General features: G+C 44.3%; 1 protein-coding gene across 1 annotated transcript in view; it reads right to left on the reverse strand.

Moving 5' to 3' along the window:
- GALNT1 (polypeptide N-acetylgalactosaminyltransferase 1) overlaps positions 1-25,556 on the reverse strand; it is a 77,787-nt gene that overhangs the window by 30,881 nt on the left and 21,350 nt on the right. The window contains exons 2-3 of the mRNA XM_038770340.1: positions 21,971-22,218; positions 476-650 (exon numbers count right to left, since the gene is read on the reverse strand). Of these exons, the coding sequence (XP_038626268.1) occupies positions 476-650; positions 21,971-22,109 (314 nt within the window). The 5' untranslated portion in view covers positions 22,110-22,218. The remainder of the gene's footprint in view (positions 1-475; positions 651-21,970; positions 22,219-25,556) is intronic.

Here is a 25,556-nt window from a genome sequence, read left to right on the forward strand (position 1 = left end):
TTTCAGGCGAGAAGTGAGGCACAGAGAAGTGAAGTGACTTCCCCAGGGTCACACGGCAGACAAGTGAGAGGCAGACGTAGGGATTAGACTCCAGATCTTTCCACTCTATCCGCTAGCCCCTGCTGCTCCTCGTCTGTAAAAGGGGAACAGCAATAATCATAATTATAATACCGGTCTCTGTTAAAAATAAAACACCTTAGATCATGAACAAGGGGTGGGGGGTAATCATGGCTGACCTAATTTACTTGTATTTACCCTGACACGGCTCACAGTAAGCACTTAATAAACGGTAGCATTATTATTCTTAATACAGAGGTAGTCAAGAGCTTGGAATTTGGGGAAAGGGAGAGGGGTGGAATGGCGACAAGTCTTTCGAACACTGTCCGGCAAAATATTATACACTCATTTGTTGACGCCTCTGAAAATGTGATTTTCCCAATAAAGTCCGAGCCCCGGCAAAACGGTGGGTACTTACCCTTCTAACCTGACATCGGGTAAAGACCTGTTAAAAGCAATCCTCTCGCTTGCCATTAAATTGAACTGATTGATTTTAAACATCTCCTTCATCTTTTCTTGATCCTCTTTAGGAATGACGACGGGTTTTCCCATTTCTCCGGGGCCTTCGTGTGGCTTTTGAATGGGCTCTGGAACTAAAAATGAGGAGGAAATTTAACCAGTGAACATCCATTTTACAGAAGCGAAGTCTTCCACGGCTCCGGACCGGTTAGGTTTTTACACCTACGACGTCGATCCCAAACGACTTCATTTATCATTGGCCAACCCGGTCGGAGGTCACACGTGGTTTTAAAGGGACAATTCTGAGAGACAAATAAAGAAGATGGAAATGGTTTCTATTCGAAACTTCGCCTTGGTCAGAACAATTGGAAAGCTCTCAGGGGGAGGAGAGTGAAGGAGATCAGAGCCGCCTCCTTCCCAAGGCCTTCTTTGTCTTTCAAAATTTACGGAGAGGACAAGGAACCTGAATATCGGTACTTCCCAGGCCATCTCCTGTATATATGTATATATGTTTGTACATATTTTTTACTCTATTTATTTATTTATTTTATTTGTACATATCTCTTCTATTTATTTTATTTTGTTAGTATGTTTGGTTTTGTTCTCTGTCTCCCCCTTTTAGACTGTGAGCCCACTGTCGGGTAGGGACTGTCTCTATTTGTTGCCAATTTGTACTTCCCAAGCGCTTAGTACAGTGCTCTGCACATAGTAAGCGCTCAATAAATACGATTGATGATGATGATGATGATGATGATGATCTCCAAGAGAGTTGGCTGAAACACGGCGGAAAGAGCACCGACTTTGGAGTCAGAGGTCATGGGTTCAAATTCCGGCTCTGCCAACTGTCAGCTGTGTGACTCTGGGCAAGTCACTTCACTTCTCTGGGCCTCAGTTCCCTCATCTGTAAAATGAGGATGAAGACTGTGAGCCCCCCGTGGGACAACCTACCGTGTGACTGCCCCAGCGCTTAGAACGGTGCTTTGCACATAGCAAGCGCTTAATAAATGCCATTATTATTATTACGGCCAGTTTGAGGGGAGTCAGTCAGTCCATTGTATTTATTGAGCGCTTACCGTGTGCAGAGCACTGTACTAAGCACTTGGGAAATTGTGGGCAGGGAATGAGTATGTTATAGTCTACTCTCCCAAGCGTTTAGTATGCTGCTCCGCATCCAGTAAGTGCTCAATAAATATGATTGATTGAAACAATACGAAAGAGTTAAGCAGACACATTCGCCGCCCACAATGAGCTCACAGTTTGGGGGGCGGAGGGGGGGTGGAGGGGAGAGACACTAATATAAATAATGTATAATATAGAATTTAAAGATATTTCCAGTAGTGCTGTGGGGCTGAGGGTAGAGTGAGCCTCCCTCCTAGTGATTCTCCTTAGGAGGTTGGAAAGGACAAGCGAGGGAACCCTCTCAGTCGCTTCACTTCTCTGTGCCTCAGTTACCTCATCTGTGCAATGGGGATTAAACCCTCCTCCCTCCAATTTAGACAGTGAGCCCCATGTGGGACAGGGACTGCATCCAACCTGATTAGCTTGCATCTACCCCCAACGCTTAGAAAGGTGCCTGACACCTAGTAAGGGAGTAACAAATACCACTTGAAAAACATTTTTAAAACTCAGCCCCCATCATCTTCAGGTACTAATTCACAAGTTTCCACTGCCACACAGTCAACGGTTTGGTTGCTTTTCCAAACAACCTCCAAACCACATAGTTGCTTTTGTTTGCCAGTTGTATTTCTGTTGGGTTTTGCTTTTTAAAAAAAAAAAAATTAAAAACTGCCGAAATCACACAGGGGTTTATTTCTACGTTTATAAATTTACTCTGCTCAACTAGCAATCTAAATGGAAATTCCACTAAATGCAGAAAATGGTGCCTGATTTGCATATTCCATCAATTATTTTTCCTTTTAGATCATTCAGGCCAGGGCTTTATGCTGTTAATTGACTGAGAGTGGGTGGAATTTGCTGGGGGGGGGGAACTAATTTTTAAAATACATGCACAAAAACACAGGAAATCTACTTGCTCGTAAACCCAAAATCTCTCCTGTGGACAGGGATCATTTAAACCTACTCTTGACTGTACTCTCCCAAGAGCTTAGTACAGTGCTCTGTAGACATCAAGCGCTCAATAAATACCTTTGATTGATTGGAACATACATATATAATCTCAATTCCTACCTCCTGCTTCACTTATTCATTCATTCAACCGTATTTATTGAGCGCTTATTGTGTGCAGAGCACTGCACTAAGCACGTCAATGCTTTATCATATGATTTGGGGGATAAATGAGGAGAAATTTCGACAGTTCTACATCCTAGACTTCAGTTACACCCAAAAGTTGCTGAAGGAGCAGCTTGGCCTAGTGGGAGTCAGAAGGACCTGGGTTCTAATCCCGGCTCCGCCACTTGTCTCCTGGGTGACCTTGAGCGAGTCACTTCTCTGAGCCTCAGTTACCTCCTCTGTAAAATGGAGATTCAGACCCATGTGGGACAGGGACTGTGTCCACCCAGACAACCTTGTATCTACCACAGCGACTGGCACATAGCAAGTGATTAAAAACCCCCACAAACCGCGCCTCCATAGAACAACTGCTTCTCAAGATAGACTGGAATATTATTAGTAAGAATAAAACATTTGAGACAAAACAAAATTAATTCAAGATAGCAATGTGATATAAAAAGAATACGCCAACAGGCTCCAATCTTGGATTTTTACCGATAAGATGGCAGAAAAAACTACAAGGGATCGCCCTAAAATACCATATTGCTCTGAAAGCGAGAATTTTATGAAAAGTCCCATAAAATATGTTGCTTTGCCTCATATCTTGCTGTCTCTGCCCCTTGTCATTTCTGAGCACAATCTATTATTGTTCATCCATTCCTCTTCATTTTCTCAAACATCTTCCATATCCTTTATGGGGGCACGCTTTTTTTTTTCCCCATTTTTCAGAAGAGACAAGAAGGTCAAAGTGAGATACCACGACAGTGACGGACCAAAGGAGACGGAAAGAGGAACGGGCCGGGGTGGGGCCATACTCGAAAAAGGCAAAGAATTTTGTTATTCCCATCCTTTCGATCAATCAACAATATTTACTGAGTCCTTACTGTGTGCAGAGCACTGTAATAATAATAATGATAATGATGGCATTTATTAAGCGCTTACTATGTGCAAAGCACTGTTCTAAGCGCTGGGGAGTATACAAGGTGATCAGGTTGTCCCACAGTCTTAATCCCCATTTTTCAGATGAGGGAACTGAGGCCCAGAGAAGTGAAGTGACTTGCCCACAGTCACACAGCTGACAAGTGGCGGAGCCGGGATTTGCACCCATGACCTCTGACTCCAAAGCCCGGGTTCTTTCCACTGAGCCACGCTGCTTCATAATAATGGCATTTATTAAGCGCTTACTATGTGCAGAGCACTGTTCTAAGCGCTGGGGAGCTTACAAGGTGATCAGGTTATCCCACAGGGGGCTCACAGTCTTAATCCCCATTTTACAGATGAGGGAACTGAGGCCCAGAGAAGTTAAGTGACTTGCCCACAGTCACACAGCTGACAAGTGGCGTAGCCGGGATTTAAACCCATGACCTCTGACTCCAAAGCCCGGGTTCTTTCCACTGAGCCACGCTGCTTCATAATAATGGCATTTATTAAGCGCTTACTATGTGCAGAGCACTGTTCTAAGCGCTGGGGAGCTTACAAGGTGATCAGGTTATCCCACAGGGGGCTCACAGTCTTAATCCCCATTTTACAGATGAGGGAACTGAGGCCCAGAGAAGTTAAGTGACTTGCCCACAGTCACACAGCTGACAAGTGGCGTAGCCGGGATTTAAACCCATGACCTCTGACTCCAAAGCCCGGGTTCTTTCCACTGAGCCACGCTGCTTCATAATAATGGCATTTATTAAGCGCTTACTATATGCCGAGACCTGTTCTAAGCGCTGGGGAGGTTACAAGGTGATCAGGTTATCCCACGGGGGGCTCACAGTCTTAATCCCCATTTTACAGATGAGGGAACTGAGGCCCAGAGAAGTGAAGTGACTGGCCCAAAGTCACACAGCTGACAAGTGGAGGAGCCGGGATTTGAACCCATGACCTGTGACTCCAAAGCCCGGGTTTTTTCCACTGAGCCACGCTGCTTCATAATAATGGCATTTATTAAGTGCTTACTATGTGCAGAGCACTGTTCTAAGCGCTGGGGAGGTTACAAGGTGATCAGGTTATCCCACGGGGGGCTCACAGTCTTAATCCCCATTTTACAGATGAGGGAACTGAGGCCCAGAGAAGTGAAGTGACTTGCCCAAAGTCACACAGCTGACAAGACGCAGATCCAGGATTTGAATCCATGACCTCTGACTCCAAAGCCCGGGTTCTTTCCACTGAGTCACGCTGCTTCATAATAATGGCATTTATTAAGCGCTTACTATGTGCAGAGCACTGTTCTAAGCGCTGGGGAGGTTACAAGGTGATCAGGTTGTCCCCCGGGGGGCTCACCGTACTAAGCGACTGGGAGAGTTGGTAGGCCTGTCCCCTGCCCACAGTGAGCTTACAGTCCAGAAGGGGTGATTTTACAGGCCACATGCTTTATTTCCAAGGAAAGGGGAAGGACAGGAAAGTAAGGGGGAGGAGAAGGAAGGAGGGAAGTGACCTCAAATTCCAGCGTATTTCAGTGTGGTTAATGAGCCTATTTTAAAACAGGCCTTTACTACAATTAATGTTAAAAGGGTCCCAAAAGCCTAAGGGCGGTTTTGACCTTCCTGAGTCTGATTCAAGGATTCTTTCTTCTGGAAAGTCCTACCAAAGGCTGCGGGGCTTTGCTTCATCTGAATTGCTTCAAAGCCTTACTGAAGGCCCATCTCCTGCAAGATGCCTTCCCGGACTAAGCCCTCACTTCCTCTTCGCCCACTCCCTTCTGCGTGGCTCCTGAAATTGGATTTATTACTCTATTTATTCATTTATTTTACTTGTACATATCTATTCTATTTATTTTATTTTGTTCATACGTTTTGTTTTGTTCTCTGTCTCCCCCTTCTAGACTGTGAGCCCACTGTTGGGTAGGGAACGTCTCTATATGTTGCCAACCTGTACTTCCCAAGTGCTTAGTACAGTGCTCTGCATACAGTAAGCGCTCAATAAATACGATTGATTGATTGATTAATTTCCACCCCTACGGCACTTACATCCGTATCTGTAATTTATTCATATTCATGTCTGCCTCCCCTTCTGGACTGCAAACTCGTTATGGGCAGTTTCTGCCAACTCTGTTATTCTGTAATAATAATGACGATGGTATTTGTTAAGCGCTTAACTATGTGCCAAGCTGGGGGTAGGATACGAGGTAATCAGGTTGTCCCACTTGGGGCTCACAGTCTTAATCCCCATTTTCCAGATGAGGGAACTGAGGCACAGAGAAGCAAAGTGTCTTGCCCAAAGTCACCCAGCTGACAAGTGGCGGGGGTCAGGATTAGAATCAATCAATCAATCGTATTTATTGAGCGCTTACTGTGTGCAGAGCACTGTACTAAGCGCTTGGGAAGTCCAAGTTGGCAACATATAGAGACAGTCCCTACCCAACAGTGGGCTCACAGTCTAAAACCCATTAAAACCCATGTCTTCTGACTCCCAAGCCCGGGCTCTTTCCACTGAGCCACGCTGCTTCTCACAAGCGCTTAGTACAGTGCCCTGCACATAGTCAGTGCTCAAAAAATATGACTGATTGGTAGGATCCCACCTACCAATGAGAATGTAGCTTGGTTTTCTTAAGAGCAACAGCACAACCTCCTTATTTATTCCGGCACAGTCCTCAACGATAGATCAGAAGGAAACTGAGACACTTCGGCTTTAAGGGACTCCTTTCTGCTTAGAGTCTAATTTACAGGGTTGATGTGTTTAAAAGCGCTTCAGGACAGTGCTTTGCACACAGTAAGAGCTTAACAAATACCACCATTATTATTATTATTATTATTATTATTATTATTATTATTATTATTCAAACTCCAAAGTGCAGCAGGGTGGTTTCCAGATCATCGGTTTGTGTCCTGAGATGCAGCCTTGGTAACACTCTGTCTCTTGAGAACTAGCACTGCCCTAGATGCCAAGAAACCCCATCCCTTGACTACAAAGCGATTCCCTCTTCGCTGTTTACAAAGAGACAAGCAGCATGGCTCGTGGACAGAGCCCACACAGCCCTGGGAGTCAGAAGGACCTGGGTTCCAATCCCGGCCCCGCCGCTCGTCTACTGTGCGACCTGGGCAAGTCGCTTCTCTTACCACCGGCTTTAAGGCAGTAAATCACCTTCCCCCCAGCACCTGTATATATGTTTGTACATATTTATTACTCTATTTATTTGACTTGTACATATCTGTTCTATTTATTTTATTTTGTTAATATGTTTGGTTTTGTTCTCTGTCTCCCCCTTCTAGACTGTGAGCCCACTGTTGGGTAGGGACTGTCTGCATATGTTGCCAACTTGTACTTCCCAAGTGCTTAGTACAGTGCTCTGCACACAGTAAGCGCTCAAATACGATTGATTGATAGTACATATTTACTATTCTATTTATTTTGTTAATGATGTGCATTTAGCTTTGATTCTATTTGTTCTGACGACTTGACACCTGTCCACATGGTTTGTTTCGTTGTCTATCTCCCCCTTCTAGACCGTGAGACTGTTGTTGGGTAGGGGCCGTCTCTATATGTCACCAACTTGTACCTACCAAGCGCTTAGTACAGTGCTCTGCACACAGTAAGTGCTCAATAAATACGACTGAATGAATGACCCCTCCTACCTTCTCACTTCTTTCTTACTACACCCCAGCCCGCACGCTTATTGTTGCACTCTCCGAAGCGCTTAGTGCACTGCTCTGCACACAGTAAGAGCTCAATAAATACGATCACCCGTTGCTGGGTAGGGACCGTCTCTATATGTTGCCAACTTGGACTTCCCAAGCGCTTAGTACAGTGCTCTGCACACAGTAAGCGCTCAATAAATACGACTGAGTGAATGAATGATCGAATGCTTCTCTGTGACTCCGTTCCCTCACCTGTAAAATGGGGATTGAGACCGAGTCCCCTGTGGGCCACAGACTGTGTCCAATCTGATGATCTGGTATCTACCCCAGCGCTTAGTACAGTGCCTGACCCGTAATAAGTGCTTAACAACAATCACCCGCTCATGCACACACACACAAAAGACCAACAGGTGATCTCTCCGACCAAACGATGCCTCTTCCTCTCCCAAGTTCCTCCTTTCCTCCATATTTCACAACTCTGGCCGGCATTCATGAGAAAAAGAGCGACTGCATTCCTGGGGTAGACTAATGGCTTCCTTTATTAATAGTAATAATAATAATAATAATAATAATAAAATAATGGCATTTATTAAGCGCTTACTATGTGCCAAGCACTGTTCTAAGAGCTGGGGGAGTTTACAAGGTGATCAGGTTGTCCCACGTGGGGCTCACAGTCTTCATCCCCATTTTACAGATGCGGTAAGCCCACTGTTGGGTAGGGACCGTCTCTATATGTTGCCAACTTGTACCTCCCAAGCGCTTAGTACAGTGCTCTGCACACAGTAAGCGCTCAATAAATACGATTGAGGCCCAGAGAAGTGAAGTGACGACTTGCCCAAAGTCACACAGCCGACAAGTGGCGGAGCCGGGATTTGAACCGATGATCTCTGACTCCGAAGCCCGAGCTCCTTCCGCTTGGAAGAGTGCTTTGCACACAGTATGCGCTCCATAAATACCGTTTAGCCCCATCTTTCATCTCTAATAATGAGTAGAGGGTGGCAGCAATAACCGTGGGAAGCCCGTCCTCTCCGATAATCATCCCGGGTCGGGATGGATCGTCGCCGTTCCTACCTTTACGCTCTACTCCCCTGGCTTGGCGAGCAATTATGAAATGCCCTTTGGTACGAGCTTAGGTGAGTGAGCAAGAGCTTTGCTTCCTAGCTCTCTACAAATGTTAATTAACCATCTGGGCCCTTACTTTATATTCTAGGGAGCTGATGGAGAGCCAACGGCCAAATTAGCATTCATATTCCTGCCTTCCAAGTCTTGATTTAGGCAACGAAATCTCACTATTTCCTTCTCTGAGGCTGGGCCATCTATAAAGGCTCTTTCAGGGGAAGAAAAAAAAAAAAAAGCACTGTGCGGGAAGGCTGAGATCCAGAGCGAAAGGCTATATTTGACCTAAGGTTGTTGGTTACCTGCAAAGTCCCCAGGAGTTTCATTTAATACTTCATTTAATAAATAATTCATTTAATACTAGAGAAGCAGTGTGGCTCAGGGGAAAGAGCACCGGCTTTGGAGTCGGAAGTCACGGGTTCGACTCCCGACTCTGCCTATTGTCGGCTGTGTGACTTTGGGCGAGTCACTTCACTTCTCTGGGCCTCAGTCACCTCACCTGTAAAATGGGCATTAAAACTGTGAGCCCCACGTGGGGCAACCTGATCACCTTGTACCCCACTCCAGCGCTTAGAATAGTGCTGTGCACATAGTAAGTGCTTAACAAATGCCATCATTATTATTATTATTATTATTATTATAAGAACAGTCTTAATAACAGTCTTTTAGACTGTGAGCCCACTGTTGGGTAGGGCCTGTCTCTATATGTTGCCAATTTGTACTTCCCAAGCATTTAGTACAGTGCTCTGCACATAGTAAGCGCTCAATAAATACGATTGATGATGATGATTATTATTCCCTGTGCCTCAGTTCCCTCATCTGTAAAATGAGGATGAAGACTGTGAGCCCCCCGTGGGATAACCTGATCACCTTGTAACCTCCCCAGCGCTTAGAAGAGTGCTTTGCACATAGTAAGTGCTTAACAAATGCCATCATTATTATTATTATTACTTTCGCATTATGTTAGCAAGGTTATCTGAATTGTAAGACAATCTATGAGCCCCATGAGGGGCAGAGATTGTGTTCGACCTGATTATCTTGGCTGTGACCTCAGCACAGTATCTGACACACAGTAAGAGCTTATGCATCCAATTATTATGGTCATCACTTCTGTAATTACCACCCATCCATGGTACTGGACGCTTACTCAGTGTGGCTCGGTGGACAGAGCGGGCCCGGGCTTTGGAGTCAGAGGTCATGGGTTCAAATCCCGGCTCCGCCACTTGTCAGCTGGGTGACTTTGGGCAAGTCACTTCACTTCTCTGGGCCTCAGTGACCTCATCTGTAAAATGGGGATTAAAACTGTGAGCCCCCCGTGGGACAACCTGATCACCTCCCCGGCGCTTAGAACTGGGCTTTGCACACAGTAAGCGCTTAACAAATACCATTATTATTACGACTCTGTGAGGAGCACTAAGCGCTTGGGAGAATATGAGAAGTGGACAAAGTCTTTTGTCCTGAAGGAGCTTCAGTCCAGCGAGGAGACGGACTCTATACTAAACGGCAGGTAAGGAGGCAGCAACCGAGCAGAGAGCTATGTAGATCACAGCAATGGGCGGCTACAAATGGCTTTGGAAGTACCAAGGCGTCTGTACAGAATCTAAACAGCTAAACCTTCTGCCTCTTTTGCTTGATTCATAATAATAATAATAACAATGGTATTTGTTAAGCGCTTACTATATGCCACGTACTGTTGTAAGCGCTGGGGTGGATAGAAGCAAATCGGGTTGGACGCAGTCCCTGTCCCACGAGGGGTTCACTGTCTCAATCCCTGTTTTACCTGATGAGGTCACTGAGGCCCAGAGAAGGGAAGTGACTTGCCTAAGATCACAGAGCAGACAGGTGGCAGAGCCGGGATTAGAACCCATGACCTGCTGAGTCTGCTCTATCCACTAGCCACGCTGTTTCCCATCTCATCTTCATCTCATCCCTGACGAACTAGAGGAACCACCTCTCATTCATTCAATCGTATTTACTGAGCGCTTACTGTGTGCGCAGCACTGTACTAAGTGTCCCCTCATGGCTCTGATCTTGATACCCCTTTCCTCTCACTTTATACTCACTTCTTTGGGGAGAACAGTAGATTGCTCTGCATGCAGTAAGCACTCAACCGATCAATGCTATATATTGAGCAAAACACAGCATTGCTATGTATTGAGCACTCCCCCTCCTTCCTCTCCCCCTCCTCATCTCCTTCCCCTCCCCACAGCACCTGCATATACGTATATACGTTTGTACGGATTTAGTACTCTATTTTATTTGTACGTATTTATTCTATTTATTTTATTTTGTTAATATGTTTTGTTTTGTTGTCTGTCTCCCCCTTCTAGACTGTGAGCCCGCTGTTGGGTAGGGACCGTCTCTAGATGGTGCCAACTTGGACTTCCCAAGCGCTTAGTACAGTGCTTTGCACCCAGTAAGCGCTCAATAAATACGACTGAATGAATGAATGAACTGAGCACTTACTGTGTGCAGAGCACTGCACTGAAGCACTTGGGAGAGTACAATATAACACACACATTCCCGGTCCACAGCCAGCTTACTGTCTAGAAGGCAAGGATTATATTTACTACTACTAATAATAATAATTTTGGTATTTAAGCACTTACTCTGTACTAAGCGTTGGAATAGATACAAGCCCATTAGATCCCACATAATAATAATAATGTTGGTATTTGTTAAGCACTTACTCTGTACTAAGTGTTGGGATAGATACAAGCCCATTAGGCCCCACATAATAATAATAATAATAATAATAATAATGTTGGTATTTGTTAAGCACTTACTATGTGCAAAGCACTGGGTGGGGCTCACATCTAAGTACGAGGGAGGCCGGGTATTTTATCCCCATTTTACAGATGAGGGAACTGAGGCCCAGAGAAGTGAAGGGACTTGCCAAGATCACACACTCCAGAGAAGTGGCGGAGAAAGGGCGAGAGCTCAGGTCCTCTGACTCCCAAGCTCGGGCCTTTCCTGCTAGATCATTCCCTTGATCATTCAACTTGTACTTCCCAAGCGCTCAGTACAGTGCTCGGCACACAGTAAGCGCTCAATAAATACGACTGAATGAATGAATTCCCTCTCCCATAAATCCCAAGCGACGCGCGGCCTGGAACTTGGTGACAATGGCTCCCACCTGCCTCTTCTGCACTCTCTTTACCAGTTACGACAGTGCTCTCCTTAGGTGCTCAATAAATGCGATCGATTGATCGATTGCAGGGAAGGGAAGTAGAATACGAAGGCAATTGAGGAAGGGAAGGGGAGGGCGGAGGGGAAGACAGTCGACATGGCGACGGGATGCGTTTAACTGGGGCCGATAGAGTGGCAGCAGCCAGGGTGCGGCGGGATGGTGAAATCCTGCCGTTGAAACGCTCAAACAAATGCCTTGGGCGAATATTTGTTCTCCGGAAGATTCGTTTTAAGTCTCTCCTGTTGGGATGGCACCTCGCTGTCATCGATCCCACCCCCCGCGGGCTCTCGCAGAGTTCTCCAATAAGCCACGGGCTTAGTAGGAGTGCTCTGCACATAGGAAGCCCTCAATAAACACCACTGATTGATTTGTAACTGTCGCGATCCTTAGTTACATATCTCACACGTCCTATTACTTAGGTACTACTTGCTGCCAAATTGTACTTTCCAAGCGCTTGGTACAGTGCTCTGCACACAGTAAGCGCTCGCTAAATACGACTGAATGAGTACTAAGTACTGAATGAGAGAAGCAGCGTGGCTCAGTGGGAAAGGGCCCGGGCTTTGGAGTCGGAGGTCATGGGTTCGAATCCCGGCTCTGCCACATGTCTGCTGTGTGACTTAACTTCTCTGAGCCTCAGTTACCTCATCTGTAAAATGGAGATTAAGACTGTGAGCCCCACGTGGGACAACTTGATCACCTTGTATCCACCCCCAGCGCTTAGAACAGTGCTCTGCATGTAGTAAGCACTTAACAAATGCCATTATTATTATTATTATTATTATTATTATTATTATTATTATTACTAAGGACCTCACTTTGGGATCACAGACCTTTCTTTCCACAGTGACTGCAAAAAATAGCCAACAGATGAAGTCGGTTTCACTGACTCGAGTGGAAAGCATGGCACTTTAGACCTATCAACTTCCAAAGAATTGAATGGACACCTCTGAGTTCCTGGAAGATTTATTTCTACACTGTCTAAATTCTAGACTGTGAGCCCACAGTTGGGTAGGGACCATCTCTATATGTTGCCAACTTGTACTTCCCAAGCGCTTAGTACAGTGCCCTGCACACAGTAAGCGCTCAATAAATACGATTGAATGAATGAATGAATGAAGGACCTGGGCTCCCATACCTAACTCATCCTCAGGTTGTTGGGTTTGGTTGTTTTTCTTTTTTTTTTTAATATTTCGTCACATTTATCTGGAAAGAACATTCAACTGAAAAGAAGAAAAGATAACTTCTCCAAAAGTCTCTGTAGAGTGTGTCCCTTCTGTCATCTCATTACAATAGGATGAATGAGAAAAATTTCTTATTCCAAACTGTAACATTTATAAAACTGATAACAAATTTAAGTTAAACCGCATTGCATAAATACTCAAAGAACCAATGGTCGCCTATGGTGATTTTTCCAATAAAAACTCAAACGCAATATTAAACTTAACATGATTTAGACCACTCTAAACAGTATAACTTATCAGTTTAGAGAGGAGCAATTCCTAAATCCTACTCTGACTCATCGGATGAAGAATGGCAGTTATAACCACCACTTGCTTAATTATGGAGTTGAATTGTTTCATCAGCCCCTTCAGATACTCCGAGGGATCCAAATTTCCCCCAAACTGCCTCAATGCAAGTCGGTGGAATTTGAGAAGATCTGGCATCATTTTCAAACTGGTTCTACTGGTAAATCTTGTGAATCTCTCCTTGCTCTGGTTTACACGGCAGCAAAGGGTTTGGAGCCAAGATGTCTTTTTGAAGAACGTTTGTTGATTTAGTGGGTGAATTTATTCCCCTGCATAAGGCACGGCTCTCAATTTATTCATACATCTTTCTGTGAGTCACAATTACTGAATTAGAAGGAATATTTCTTCCCTGGGGCAGCTGACTTGAAATCTGAACAAACTTACTTCTAATCTTAAATAAAAACTTTGCCCATCAAGCGACAGTGAACTGCGGAATGGAAAATAGAGGTTTCACTGCTTCCCTACAATATGGATTCTCCAAGAGAATAAATCCACCCTAGATCATCAAAGAAGGAATCAGAATGATTGACTATACACCGTAAAGTATAAAGACTATTATATTTCCTTTAGCGGTTCTCACTCCTTGCTTGTCTCGCCTCGCTTCAGGCGCTAAACTCTGTTCCTGACAGTTACGGGCTTTCCTTCTGCAGTGTGGCTCAGTGGAAAGAGCCCGGGCTTGGGAGTCGGAGGTCACGGGTTCAAATCCCGGCTCCGCCAATTGTCGGCTGTGTGACTTTGGGCAACTCACTTCACTTCTCTGGGCCTCAGGGACCTTACCTGTAAAATGGCGATTAAGACTATGAGCCCCACGTGGGACAACCTGATCACCTTGTATCCTCCCCAGCGCTTAGGACAGTGCTTTGCACATAGTAAGCGCTTAACAAATGCCATCATTATCATTCTGCAAACCATGATTTGCGACTATAACTCGATCAATTATATTTTTTGAGCGCTTCCTGTGTGCAGAGCACTGTACTAAGCACTTGGGAGAGTACAAGATAACAGAATAGGTAAACTGCTCTCGATCAATCAAAGATCAATCAAATATCTTGAGCGCCAACTGTGTACCGAGCAACCTAAGCGCTTGGAGCAGTATAATTCTACAGAGTTGGAAGACACGTTCCCTGCCCACAACGAGCTTAGAGTCTAGAGGGGTAACACGACAAACACAACATCACTTACAACTGCTAGAAGCATGAAGACAATCACTGTAACAGCGCTTTTAATGCATAACACATAATGGGCATTTGCAATCCCATCCAGAGCTGGTTCTTCACGGGTATTTTTTTTTTAACTCTATTAAGCACTTTCTATGTGCCAGGAACCAGGACTAAGCACTGGAGTAGATACAAGCTAATCAGGCTGGATACAGTCCATTTCCCACACGTGGGGCTCATTGTCTTAATCCACATTTTACGGATGAGGCGACTGAACTCCAGAAGTGTGGGGACTTGTCCAAGGTCACCCCGCAGACAAGTGGCGGAGCGAGCTGGGATTAAAATCCTCTATCTCCCAGGCCCTGCTCTATCGACTAGGCCGTGTTGCCCCCCTGCTGCTTCGGGCACATCTTCTGAATTTTCTCCTCCTGAGCTATGAAAATTTGGCCTATCTTCTAACTAACCACTGGACATACACTAGGAAAAGATACTAAGGAGACAGACCTTCAAAACGCTCCAAAAAGCTTTTAAAAAAATAAGTGGGATAAATGGAAAAACAAGGGGAATAGCTTTTCTTTGCTTGACCAAGAAAGGTGGTGGCAAAACCTTGCAAGGGGCAGGAATTTAATGATGGCATTTGTTCATTCATTCATTCATGCAATCATATTTATTGAGCACTTACTGTGTGCAGAGCACTGGATTAAGGGCTTGGGAAGTACAAGCTGGCAACATATAGAGGCGGTCCCTACCCAACAAGGGGCTCACAGTCTAGAAGGGGGGGACAGACAACAAAACACGTGGACAGGTGTCAGGTAGTCAGGACAAATAGAATTAAAGCTAAATACACACCATTAACAAAACAAATAGAATAGTAAATACGTACAAGTACAATAAATAGAGTAATAAATCTGTACAAACATATATACAGGTGCTGTGGGGAGGAGAAGGAGGTAGGGCGGGGGGGATGGGAGGAGGAGAGGAAAAAGGGGGCTCAGTGTGGGAAGGCCTCCTGGAGGAGGTGAGCTCTCAGTAGGGTTTGGATGGGAGGAAGAGAGCTAGCTTGGCGGATGTGCGGAGGGAGGGCATTTCGGGCCAGGGGAAGGATGTGGACCAAGGGTCGATGGCGGGATGGGCGAGAACGAGGCCCAGTGAGGAGGTGAGCGGCCGCAGAGGAGCGGAGGGTGCGGGCAGGGCTGGAGAAGGAGAGAAGGGAGGGGAGGGAGGAGGGGACGAGGGAATGGACAGCCTTGAAGCCGAGAGTGAGGAGTTTTTGCTTGATGCGTAGGTTGACAGGCAGCCACTGGAGATTTTTGAGGAGGGGAGTAACATGCCCAGAGCGTTTCTGCACAAGGATGATCCGCGCAGCAGCGTGAAGTACAGACTGAAGTGGGGAGAGAGTTTTTTCCCCTGTTGGAAGGGCTGATCTACTGGACCGAAAGACAGCCTCCAGTCAAGACAGCTCAGTTTCCCAGCTCCTGAAAAACCTATTGGCTTTACCTGAATCTCGTCTATCTCGCCCACGTCTTCCCTCCGGCCTGGAACGCCCTCCCTCTTCCTATCTGACAGACGACCACCGTCCCCACCCTCGAAGTCTTATGAAAAGTACATCTCCTCCAAGAAGCCCTCCCTAAGCCCTCATTTCCCCCTCCATTCTGTGTCACCCTCGCACTTAGAATTATACCCTTTATTCACCCTTTCCTCCGTCCCACAGCACTTAAATATCCATGATTTACTTTAATGTCTGCTAATCTGTAAGCTCCCTGTGGGCAATGACCGTGTCTACCAACTCTGCTGTAATAATAATAATAATAATGGCATTTATTAAGCGCTTACTATGTGCAAAGCACCGTTCTAAGCGCTGGTGAGGTTACAAGGTGATCAGGTTGTCCCCCGTGGGGCTCACAGTCAATCCCCATTTTACAGATGAGGTAACTGAGGCACAGAGAAGTTAAGTGACTTGCCCAAGGACACAGAGCTGACAATTAGTGGAGCTGGGATTCGAACCCAGGACCTCTGACTCCAAAGCCCGGGCTCATTCCACTGAGCCACGCTGCACTTGCCCAGGCCCTTAATTTGGTGTTCTGCACTCAATCAAGGTTCATTACATACCGCTGATCGATTGATTGTTAGCATCTCCACCCAGTTTAATACTATGAACGGCAAATCCTTGAGGGCTTCGAACATTCACTACGCCTGGTCCTCGGTCCAATTACTGGGATTCCACTCAATATGCTCCAGATCAATTATGACATGACCCACGAGGCACAATCACACTCCTGGAGCTTGCCGATTAGAGTTCACATGAAACTGAACCCAAATTTTACCCAAGGGCACATGTGCTTTTTCTCTCTCTCTCCCACCTATTTATTACAGAAGAAAATTAAATTGGCCTGCTATTGCGCTTCACAAAGTTTTGTTAGTGGTTTCCTCATCTTTTTATGGTGGCCAATTGATTTTTTTTTTTTTTTATTTCTTGCAGCATCTTCCCAGATAGCAATATTAAGCTAACCAGACCATTCTGTTTGGGGAATTTTAAAAAACAAACACATTGTCCCTTTTCCAATCTTCGTGGACTCCTCTTATCCTCCACAGGCTATTAAAACAGCGCTTAGAACAGTGCTTTGCACGTAGTAAGCGCTTAATAAATGCCATTACTATTAAAACAGGGGTGTGATTCTGCAGTAATAAACCATAATTCCTTAAAATCTTCTAGGTCTTGACATCAGTCTCAGCTGACTGAAGTGCTCCCAAGTGCTTAGTACATACAGTGCTCTGCACAGAGTAAGCGCTCAATAAATACCCCTGAGGACGACTGATACAATCGATTGATTAATTGAGGCACATTCCAAGCCGAGTATTAGATTCTGATTCTAGTTCTCCTTTCCAAGCCTCCACCGAAAATAAAACCCACCCTGGTCGACAGTCACCCTAGATGGTTTCTGTCATTTTCCTCCTCAACTATTCGCTCCAGTGGTCAACATATTTGAGATTCCAAATGGTCACACTATTCCCCACAATATAAACCACAAAATTTCTTTCTCATCAAACTTTACTGACACTTTAGACCCCGTCATTTTTATGCATTTATAGTGCGTGGCCTGAAAATGACTTCTGAACATGCTAAACTGTAAACTCCCTGTGGGCAGGAAATGGGGCTACCAACTTGGTTGGGAATGATAATAATAATGGTATCTGTTAAGGGCTTACTATGTGTCAAGCACTGTTCTAAGTGCTGGGGGAGATACAAGATTATCAGGTGGGGCTCACAGTCTTCATCCCCATTTTACAGATGAGGGCACTGAGGCCCAGAGAAGTCAAGTGACTTGCCCAAAGTCACCCAGCTGACAAATGGCGGAGCAGGGATTAGAACCCATGACCTCTGACTTCCAAGCTCGGGTTCTTGCCACTAAACCACACTGCTTCTCTAGTAAGTAAGCGCTCAAGAAGCAGCGTGGCTCAGTGGAAAGAGCATGGGCTTTGGAGTAGAGGTCGTGGGTTCAAATCCTGCCTCTGCCAATTATCAGCTGTGTGACTTTGGGCAAGTCACTTAACTTCTCTGAGCCTCAGTGACCTCATCTGTAAAATGGGGATGAAGACTGTGAGCCCCCCGTGGGATAACCTGATCACCTTGTAACCTCCCCAGCGCTTGGAACAGTGCTTTGCACAGAGTGAGTGCTTAATAAATGTCATTATTATTATTATTATAGCAAAGCAGCATGGCCTAGTGGCCTAGACTGTGAGCCCACTGTTGGGTAGGGACTGTCTCTATATGTTGCCAACTTGTACTTCCCAAGCGCTTAGTACAGTGCTCTGCACACAGTAAGCACTCAATAAATACGACTGATTGATTGATTGACAGTGGAAGTCAGAGGATGTGGGTTCTAACCCTGGTCTGCCATTTGTCTGCTGTTTGACCTTGGGGAAGTCACTTCACTTCTCTGTGCCTCAGTTACCTCATCTGCAAAATGGGGGTTAAGACTGTGAGCCCCATGTGGGACAGGGACTGTGTCCTATCTGATTACTTGTATCTTGTTTCGTTGTCTGTCTCCCCCTTCTAGACTGTGAGCCCGCTGGTGGGTAGGGATCGTCTCTATCTGATGCTGAATTGTCCTTTCCAAGTGCTTGGCACCAGTGCTCTGCGCTCAATAAATATGACAGGATGAATGAATAATCCAGCACTCAGAACAGCTCTTGGCACACAGTAAGCACATCATCATCAATCGTATTTATTGAGCGCTTACTGTGTGCAGAGCACTGTACTAAGCTCTTGGGAAGTACAAATTGGCAACAGATAGAGACAGTCTCTACCCAACAGTGGGCTCACAGTCTAAAAACTGTGAGCACATAACAAATACCACAATTATTACTATTATTATTACTATTATTATTGTACTCTCCTTAGGGCTTAGTAGAGTGTTCTGTACACAGAAGCAGTGTGGCTTAGTGGAAAGAGAACAGGCTTGGGAAGCAGAGGTCACGGGTTCTACTCCCAGCTCCGCCACTTGTCAGCCGTGTGACTTTGGGCGAGACACTTAACTTCTCTGTGCCTCAGTGGCCTCATCTGTACAATGGGGACCAAGACTGTGAGTCCCAAGTGGGACAACCTGCTCACCTTGTGTCTACCCCAGCGCTTAGAACAGTGCTGGGACACACAGTCAGCACTTAACAAATACCATCATTATTAATACATACCACTGACATTCATGTCATTTCAACTTAAGTTTTGACTTGCTGTAAACCTGTTGTCACCTAATACTTACATGGTATCTGGGCCTAGCACAACTTTATTTCTATTCCAGTTCATCCTTACTTTAATTGAACTTTTCCCATTACCATGCCTTTCTTTAAATTAGATAGGCATTTGACTTCCTTCTTGTCTACACTGAGCAACTCTATGTGGTTTTGGTATGTGGCATTTTTTTTTATCAGTTGTATATCTTGTTTCTTTTTACTATCTGCATCCTTCTTGTCTACACTGAGCAACTCTAAGTGGTTTCGGTATGTGGTATTTTTTTTAAATCAGTTGTATATCTTGTTTCTTTTTACTACCTGCATCATCTTTTTCCGTAACAAACTAATGCAAAAGGATTATAACCATTGCAGCAGTAAGATTTTTTTTTAATGCAAAAAACGCTGCAATCGCTTTTTTGCAATTTAATATTTTTCCAGGCTCATTACATTCTCAGCCTTTCTTATTTGAACACCTCAACCAAAGTCCGGTTATTCTCAGCCATGTGACTCATCTACGGTTGTTTTGAACAATTAGCATCCGCAGTTTTGCATACTGTGCATTCGCCCTTTTATTCCCTTCTAGTAATTTTCCTTATCATCATCATCATCAATCGTATTTATTGAGCGCTTACTATGTGCAGAGCACTGTACTAAGCGCTTGGGAAGTACAAATTGGCAACATATAGAGACAGTCCCTACGCCCAGTGTTTCTTATTCAAATCACTTTGATAACAAATAAAGACACAGACAGATAACAATAAGCTAGAAATATGACAGCTTCTTCCTCAGAATAACGTTTCCAATAACGGGCTTCATTCACGTCAGTTGTAAATTTCTAGCTCTTTTAACCGTTACATTTTTAAGTAGTGTAGCTGTTTTTCTCCACTCCTGAGTGCTGTCTGCATTCAATTCTCTTGTGATACCATGTTTCCTATCTCCACCATCAAATTGGTCACTGCAGGTTTTATGCAACACTATTTTGAGATCTCTCTCATGCTCTCTTCTGAAGTTTCCTGCTGCCACAGACAGCATTTCCAGTTCCTCTTAAAGGTAGTTATAATAATGGCATTTAACTTGTACTTCCCAAGTGCTTAGTACAGTGCTCTGCACACAGTAAGCGCTCAATAAATACGATTGATTGATTGATTAAGTGCTTACTATGTGCAAGGCACTGTTCTAAGCGCTGAAGCACTGTTGTACCTAAGTCTGTATTTATTATATCACACAATTCAAGAGTCCTCCTTTGGCCTAGCTGCATTTTTTTTTTCCGGCTTAACTTTCCTAATCAGGTCTACCAACTCTGTTATATTGTACTTTCCCAATCGCCTGGCACAGCGCTCTTAAATTCTACTTTCGGTGGCTCCTTTCATTGGCCCCTCAGGATGCTGTAAAATCCTGAGTTTGGCTAGCTTGGCAACTGGTTTTTACTCTGGTCCTCCCTCTGCCCTGGAAGTGAGGCGGGGGGAAGAATAAAGGGGGGAAGGGGAGGGCACACGAACCAAAAATGGTCTTGAAAGGGAAAAAAGGGGAAAAATGCACACCCTTCAGAATTAGAGAAAACAGGTAATACTGCAAAGAACGGACTCTACCAACTCTGCTGTTTTGCACTCTCCCATAGTAATAATAATAATGGCATTTATTAAGTGCTTACTATGTGCAAAGCACTCTTGTAAGCGCTGGGGAGGTTACAAGGTGATCAGGTTGTCCCACGGGGGCCTCACAGTCTTAATCCCCATTTTACAGATGAGGGAACTGAGGACCGGAGAAGTGAAGTGACTTGCCCGAAGTCACACAGCTAACAAGTGGCCGAGTTGGGATTTGGAAGCAGAGAAGCAGCGTGGCTCAGTGGCAAGAGCCCGGGCTTTGGAGTCAGAGGCCATGGGTTCAAATCCCGGCTCTGCCACTTGTCAGCTGTGTGACTCTGGGCAAGTCACTTCATTTCTCTGGGCCTCAGTTACCTCATCTGTAAAATGGGGATTAAGACTGTGAGCCCTCTGTGGGACAACCTGATCACCTTGTAACCTCCCCAGCGCTTAGAACAGTGCTTTGCACATAGTAAGCGCTTACTAAATGCCATCATCATCATCATTTGAACCCATGACCTCAAAGCCAGGGCTCTTTCCACTGAGCCATGCTGCCTCTCTAGCAGAAGCTTCTCTGCTTCCCATGTACTCAGTACGCTGCTCTGCATTCAGTAAGCACATGATGAGCAACATGCATGAATAAAAAAGAGCATCAAAGTGGGAATGGACGGATGGACACAGGATGTTCATTTAAGAGAGCTGGTGGGAGAGAAGCAAAATGAAATGAAAACCAGTGAAAAATTGGTTTGCAATTACTTGATACAGTAATCGTTTTTCCAAAACCCTGGTTTTCAAGGATTTAATCAGCCACCCTCCATTTTTTTAGGAAATGGAAGATCAGGGAAAATTAATAGCTAGAACTACTTGCCTGTGTTGACGGATGAAGGGCCAATTGTAAAGGGTGCATATTCTGGCTTGGGAAAATTTGGTTTGCAGTTTACCTCACTTAGCTCTTCTAGACTGTGAGCCCACTGCTGGGTAGGGACCGTCTCTATATGTTGTCAACTTGTACTTCCCAAGCGCTTAGTACAGTGCTCTGCACACAGTAAGCGCTCAATAAATACGACTGAATGAAAATAAAGAAAATGTAGAGGAGGTGACTGGAAACAAAGCGCAGAGAAAGAAACGAGGGGGACACAGAAAAGCTTGGCTGTGGAGTTTGCTACCTAACTGAATCACCCTATCACGGAATTAGTCATTTTACTCTAAACCCAGGAGTGATCGCAGTCTAAAAGGGATAATAAATAGTTTCGCCCCAGTTCGGCAGAGTTATTCCCATAAACAGATGAACTGCACTGCTCAATAACTGACTTTTCTTCTTATTATTGTTTAATTATTATTAGAACGGGTGACTCACCATCCCCAGCAGGCAGTCCTCGCTCCTTTTTCTCATCACATTTGTTGCACTCACTGAAGTACAGCAGCAGAAACATATCCAAAAGGACCCAAACCAGTGAGGTGGCCAAGACCACCTTGCAATATGCAAATTTTCTCATGGCACTTTGAGTCAAATGCAAAAGAAACAAAAAAGTTCAAAAAGGTGGAAGCATTAAGATATCACGAGGAGGACTTCAATCCAGTTTCGCTGGGAGACACCTTCACAACCTGGAGAAAGGGAAAAGAAGAAAAGAGGAATTAATGCCAGAATGAAAAATGAGGGAAGATTGTCATTTTTAGCTTTAATGTTTACAGCAGCAAAGACGACGCTGTAATAGTTAATGCATTCTCAAATACTGAATATAAACACCTTATTCACCCGTGATCATTTTACATATGGTTTCCAAATAAAACTACAAGCAGGGCTCTTATTTTCACGGTAGAGAAGCATTTCAAATCAAGGAGGATAGAGATTCAACAATTAGTCCAAACCTTAAAGCAAGATGAATATAGGCAAATGCTATCTCAGCCATTCAATCGTATTTATTGAGTGCTTACTGTGTGCAGAGCACTGTACTAAGCGCTTGAGTACAGTACTATGTGCTTCACAAAACCTACTGACCTTTCCTAGAATGTAGAGCTTCTCACTAGGAATGGAAAATCCAAGAGGAACTTTCAGATCTGTATAAATGTTAGAGCAATTAAGTCACTGATCGTAGCACGCCGCAGCTGCAGAGTTGTGCCAAATGCATAAAAGATTATTTTGATTTGCAGGACTAAATATACAAGCTGCCTAGCATCTTGCCAATCTTAACTTCATTTTAAACTATAAGAGTTTACATCATAAAACGTAACGTGAGTTCCGAGAAACAACAACAAAAAAGCTGATGGGAACTTCTTGATAGGGGTACGTCTTGTGGAAAATTCATTCATTCATTCAATCGTATTTATTGAGCGCTTACTGTGTGCAGAGCACTGTACTAAGCACTTGGGAAGTACAAGTTGGGAACATATAGAGACAGTCCCTACCCAACAGCGGGCTCACAGTCTAGAAGGGGGAGACAGACAAGAAAACATATTAACAAAATAAAATAAATAAATATGTAGAAGTAAAATATAAAAATAGAGTAGTAAATATGTACAAACATACATACATATATACAGGTTTGAAATGTAACATTATTAACATTTTCTAGGGGAAGCAGAAGTAGTAATATGTACAAGTAAAATAAACAGAGTAATTAATATGTACAAACATACATATATACAGGTTCGAAATGTAATATTAACATTTTCTAGGGGAAGTAGAAGTGATAATATGTACAAGTAAAATAGAGTAATAAATATGTACATACATACATACAGGTTTGAAACGTAATATTATTAACATTTTCTAGGGGAAGTAGAAGTAATAATATTTATTAGAGGCTTGCTGTATGCAGAGCACTGTACTAAGTGCTGGGAGAGAAGATACATATAATAATAATTAGACTGTGAGCCCACTGTTGGGTAGGGACTGTCTCTATATGTTGCCAATTTGTACTTGCCAAGCGCTTAGTACAGTGCTCTGCACATAGTAAGCGCTCAATAAATACAATTGATAATTGATGATAATAATAATAATGGCATTTGTCAAATAATGGTATTTGTCAAGCGCTTACTATGTGTCAAGCACTGTTCTAAATGCTGGGGTAGATACAAGTAATCAGGTTGTCCCACGTGGGCAGCAGGCAAGTGGCAGAGCCGGGATTAGAAATAAGTGGCCTTCCCTTCAGGGCCCTGCTGAGAGCTCACCTCCTCCAGGAGGCCTTCCCAGACTGAGCCCCTTCCTTCCTCTCCCCCTCGTTCCCCTCTCCATCCCCCCATCTTACCTCCTTCCCTTCCCCACAGCACCTGTATATATGGATATATGCTTGTACATATTTATTACTCTATTTATTTATTTATTTATTTACCTTACTTGTACATTTCTATCCTATTTATTTTATTTTGTTGGTATGTTTGGTTCTGTTCTCTGTCTCCCCCTTTTAGACTGTGAGCCCACTGTTGGGTAGGGACTGTCTCTATGTGTTGCCAATTTGTACTTCCCAAGCGCTTAGTACAGTGCTCTGCACATAGTAAGCGCTCAATAAATACGATTGATTGATTGATTGATTCTAGCGCAAGGTTTAGCGCACTGGTCTTGTAAGCCAGGGGTCGTGAGTTCAAATCTCACTAGGGCCTTCTGAACTACTTTTCTTCTAGACTGTGAGCCCACTGTTGGGTAGGGACTGCCTCTATACGTTACCAACTTGTACTTTCCAAGCGCTTAGCACAGTGTTCTGCACACAGTAAGCGCTCAATAAATACGATTGATTGATTGATTGATTAGAACCCAGGTCCTTCTGATTCCCAGGGCTAGGCTCTAGCCACTAGACCACACTGCTTCTCACTGGAGAAGACACCGACCACCGGCCAAATACCGGCCCCGTCTCTCCTTGCCCCTGTTAACCAGAATAATCTGCTTTAGGAGAGAGGGGATGCACGCCACCAGTTACACCACAAAAGCTTTCCATTTTTTAGAAGGCATTTTTCTTGGTGGCATGATCTGCTAGTCACTCATGCCAAATTGCTGTATAAATCTTCCCGGGAAGTAAAGGCAATTCCAGAGATTAATCTTTCAGGTCACTAGGAACCCATTTGGCGAAGGCCAAGCGTGAAAAACGTCACTTTAAAGAGAAAATTTCAGAATAAATAAATGAAGTGTACGGTAGCACTATCTACCCATTACTTAAATAATACACAAAGGATTTTTCCTTAGGTTGCGACGAGCCAGCAGTGAAACGGATAGCTTTCCTACTTCTCCAGGAACGATCAGCGTGAAAGGCAAGTGGATTAAAAGGAAACCGAGTCCTCCCTTTTTAAGGAAGGAAATCTGGGTGGATATAAAAAGTCTCAAATCCACCGAAAATAATGCTCAAGGATGCATTTAGAGATCATGGCAATAGAGGAAAAGATTGGCTTTCATTTGACAAATTAACTTTCGGCAACAGAAATTTGTTTTCGGGGAATTGGGACTGAGAACAATTCAGAGGGACGGGTTTTGTCAAAATGAGCTAACCCACCCAACAAATTCACAGAAGCCACGGTAGAAGATCAAAAATCCGGCTCTTCTTTCTGATCTGATTAGAACTCGTAACTGTTGGGTAGGGGCCACCTCTATATGTTGCCAACTTGTACTTCCCAAGCGCTTAGTACAGTGCTCTGCACTCAATAAATACGATTGAATGAATGTATGAATAATAATAATGATGGCATTTATTAAGACTGTGAGCCCCCTGTGGGACCACCTGATCACTTTGTAACCTCCCCAGCGCTTAGAACAGTGCTTTGCACATAGTAAGCGCTTATGCCATTAAAAAAAAGTCACAACTTCTCTGTGCCTCAGTTCCCTCATCTGTAAAATGGGGATGAAGACTGTGAGCCCCCCGTGGGACAATCTGATCACCTTGTAACCTCCCCAGAGCTTAGAACAGTGCTTTGCACATAGTAAGCGCTTAATAAATGCCATTATTATTATTAGTATT

Source organism: Tachyglossus aculeatus, chromosome X3 (genome assembly GCF_015852505.1).
Source record: "Tachyglossus aculeatus isolate mTacAcu1 chromosome X3, mTacAcu1.pri, whole genome shotgun sequence".
Classification (NCBI taxonomy): Eukaryota; Metazoa; Chordata; class Mammalia; order Monotremata; family Tachyglossidae; genus Tachyglossus; species Tachyglossus aculeatus.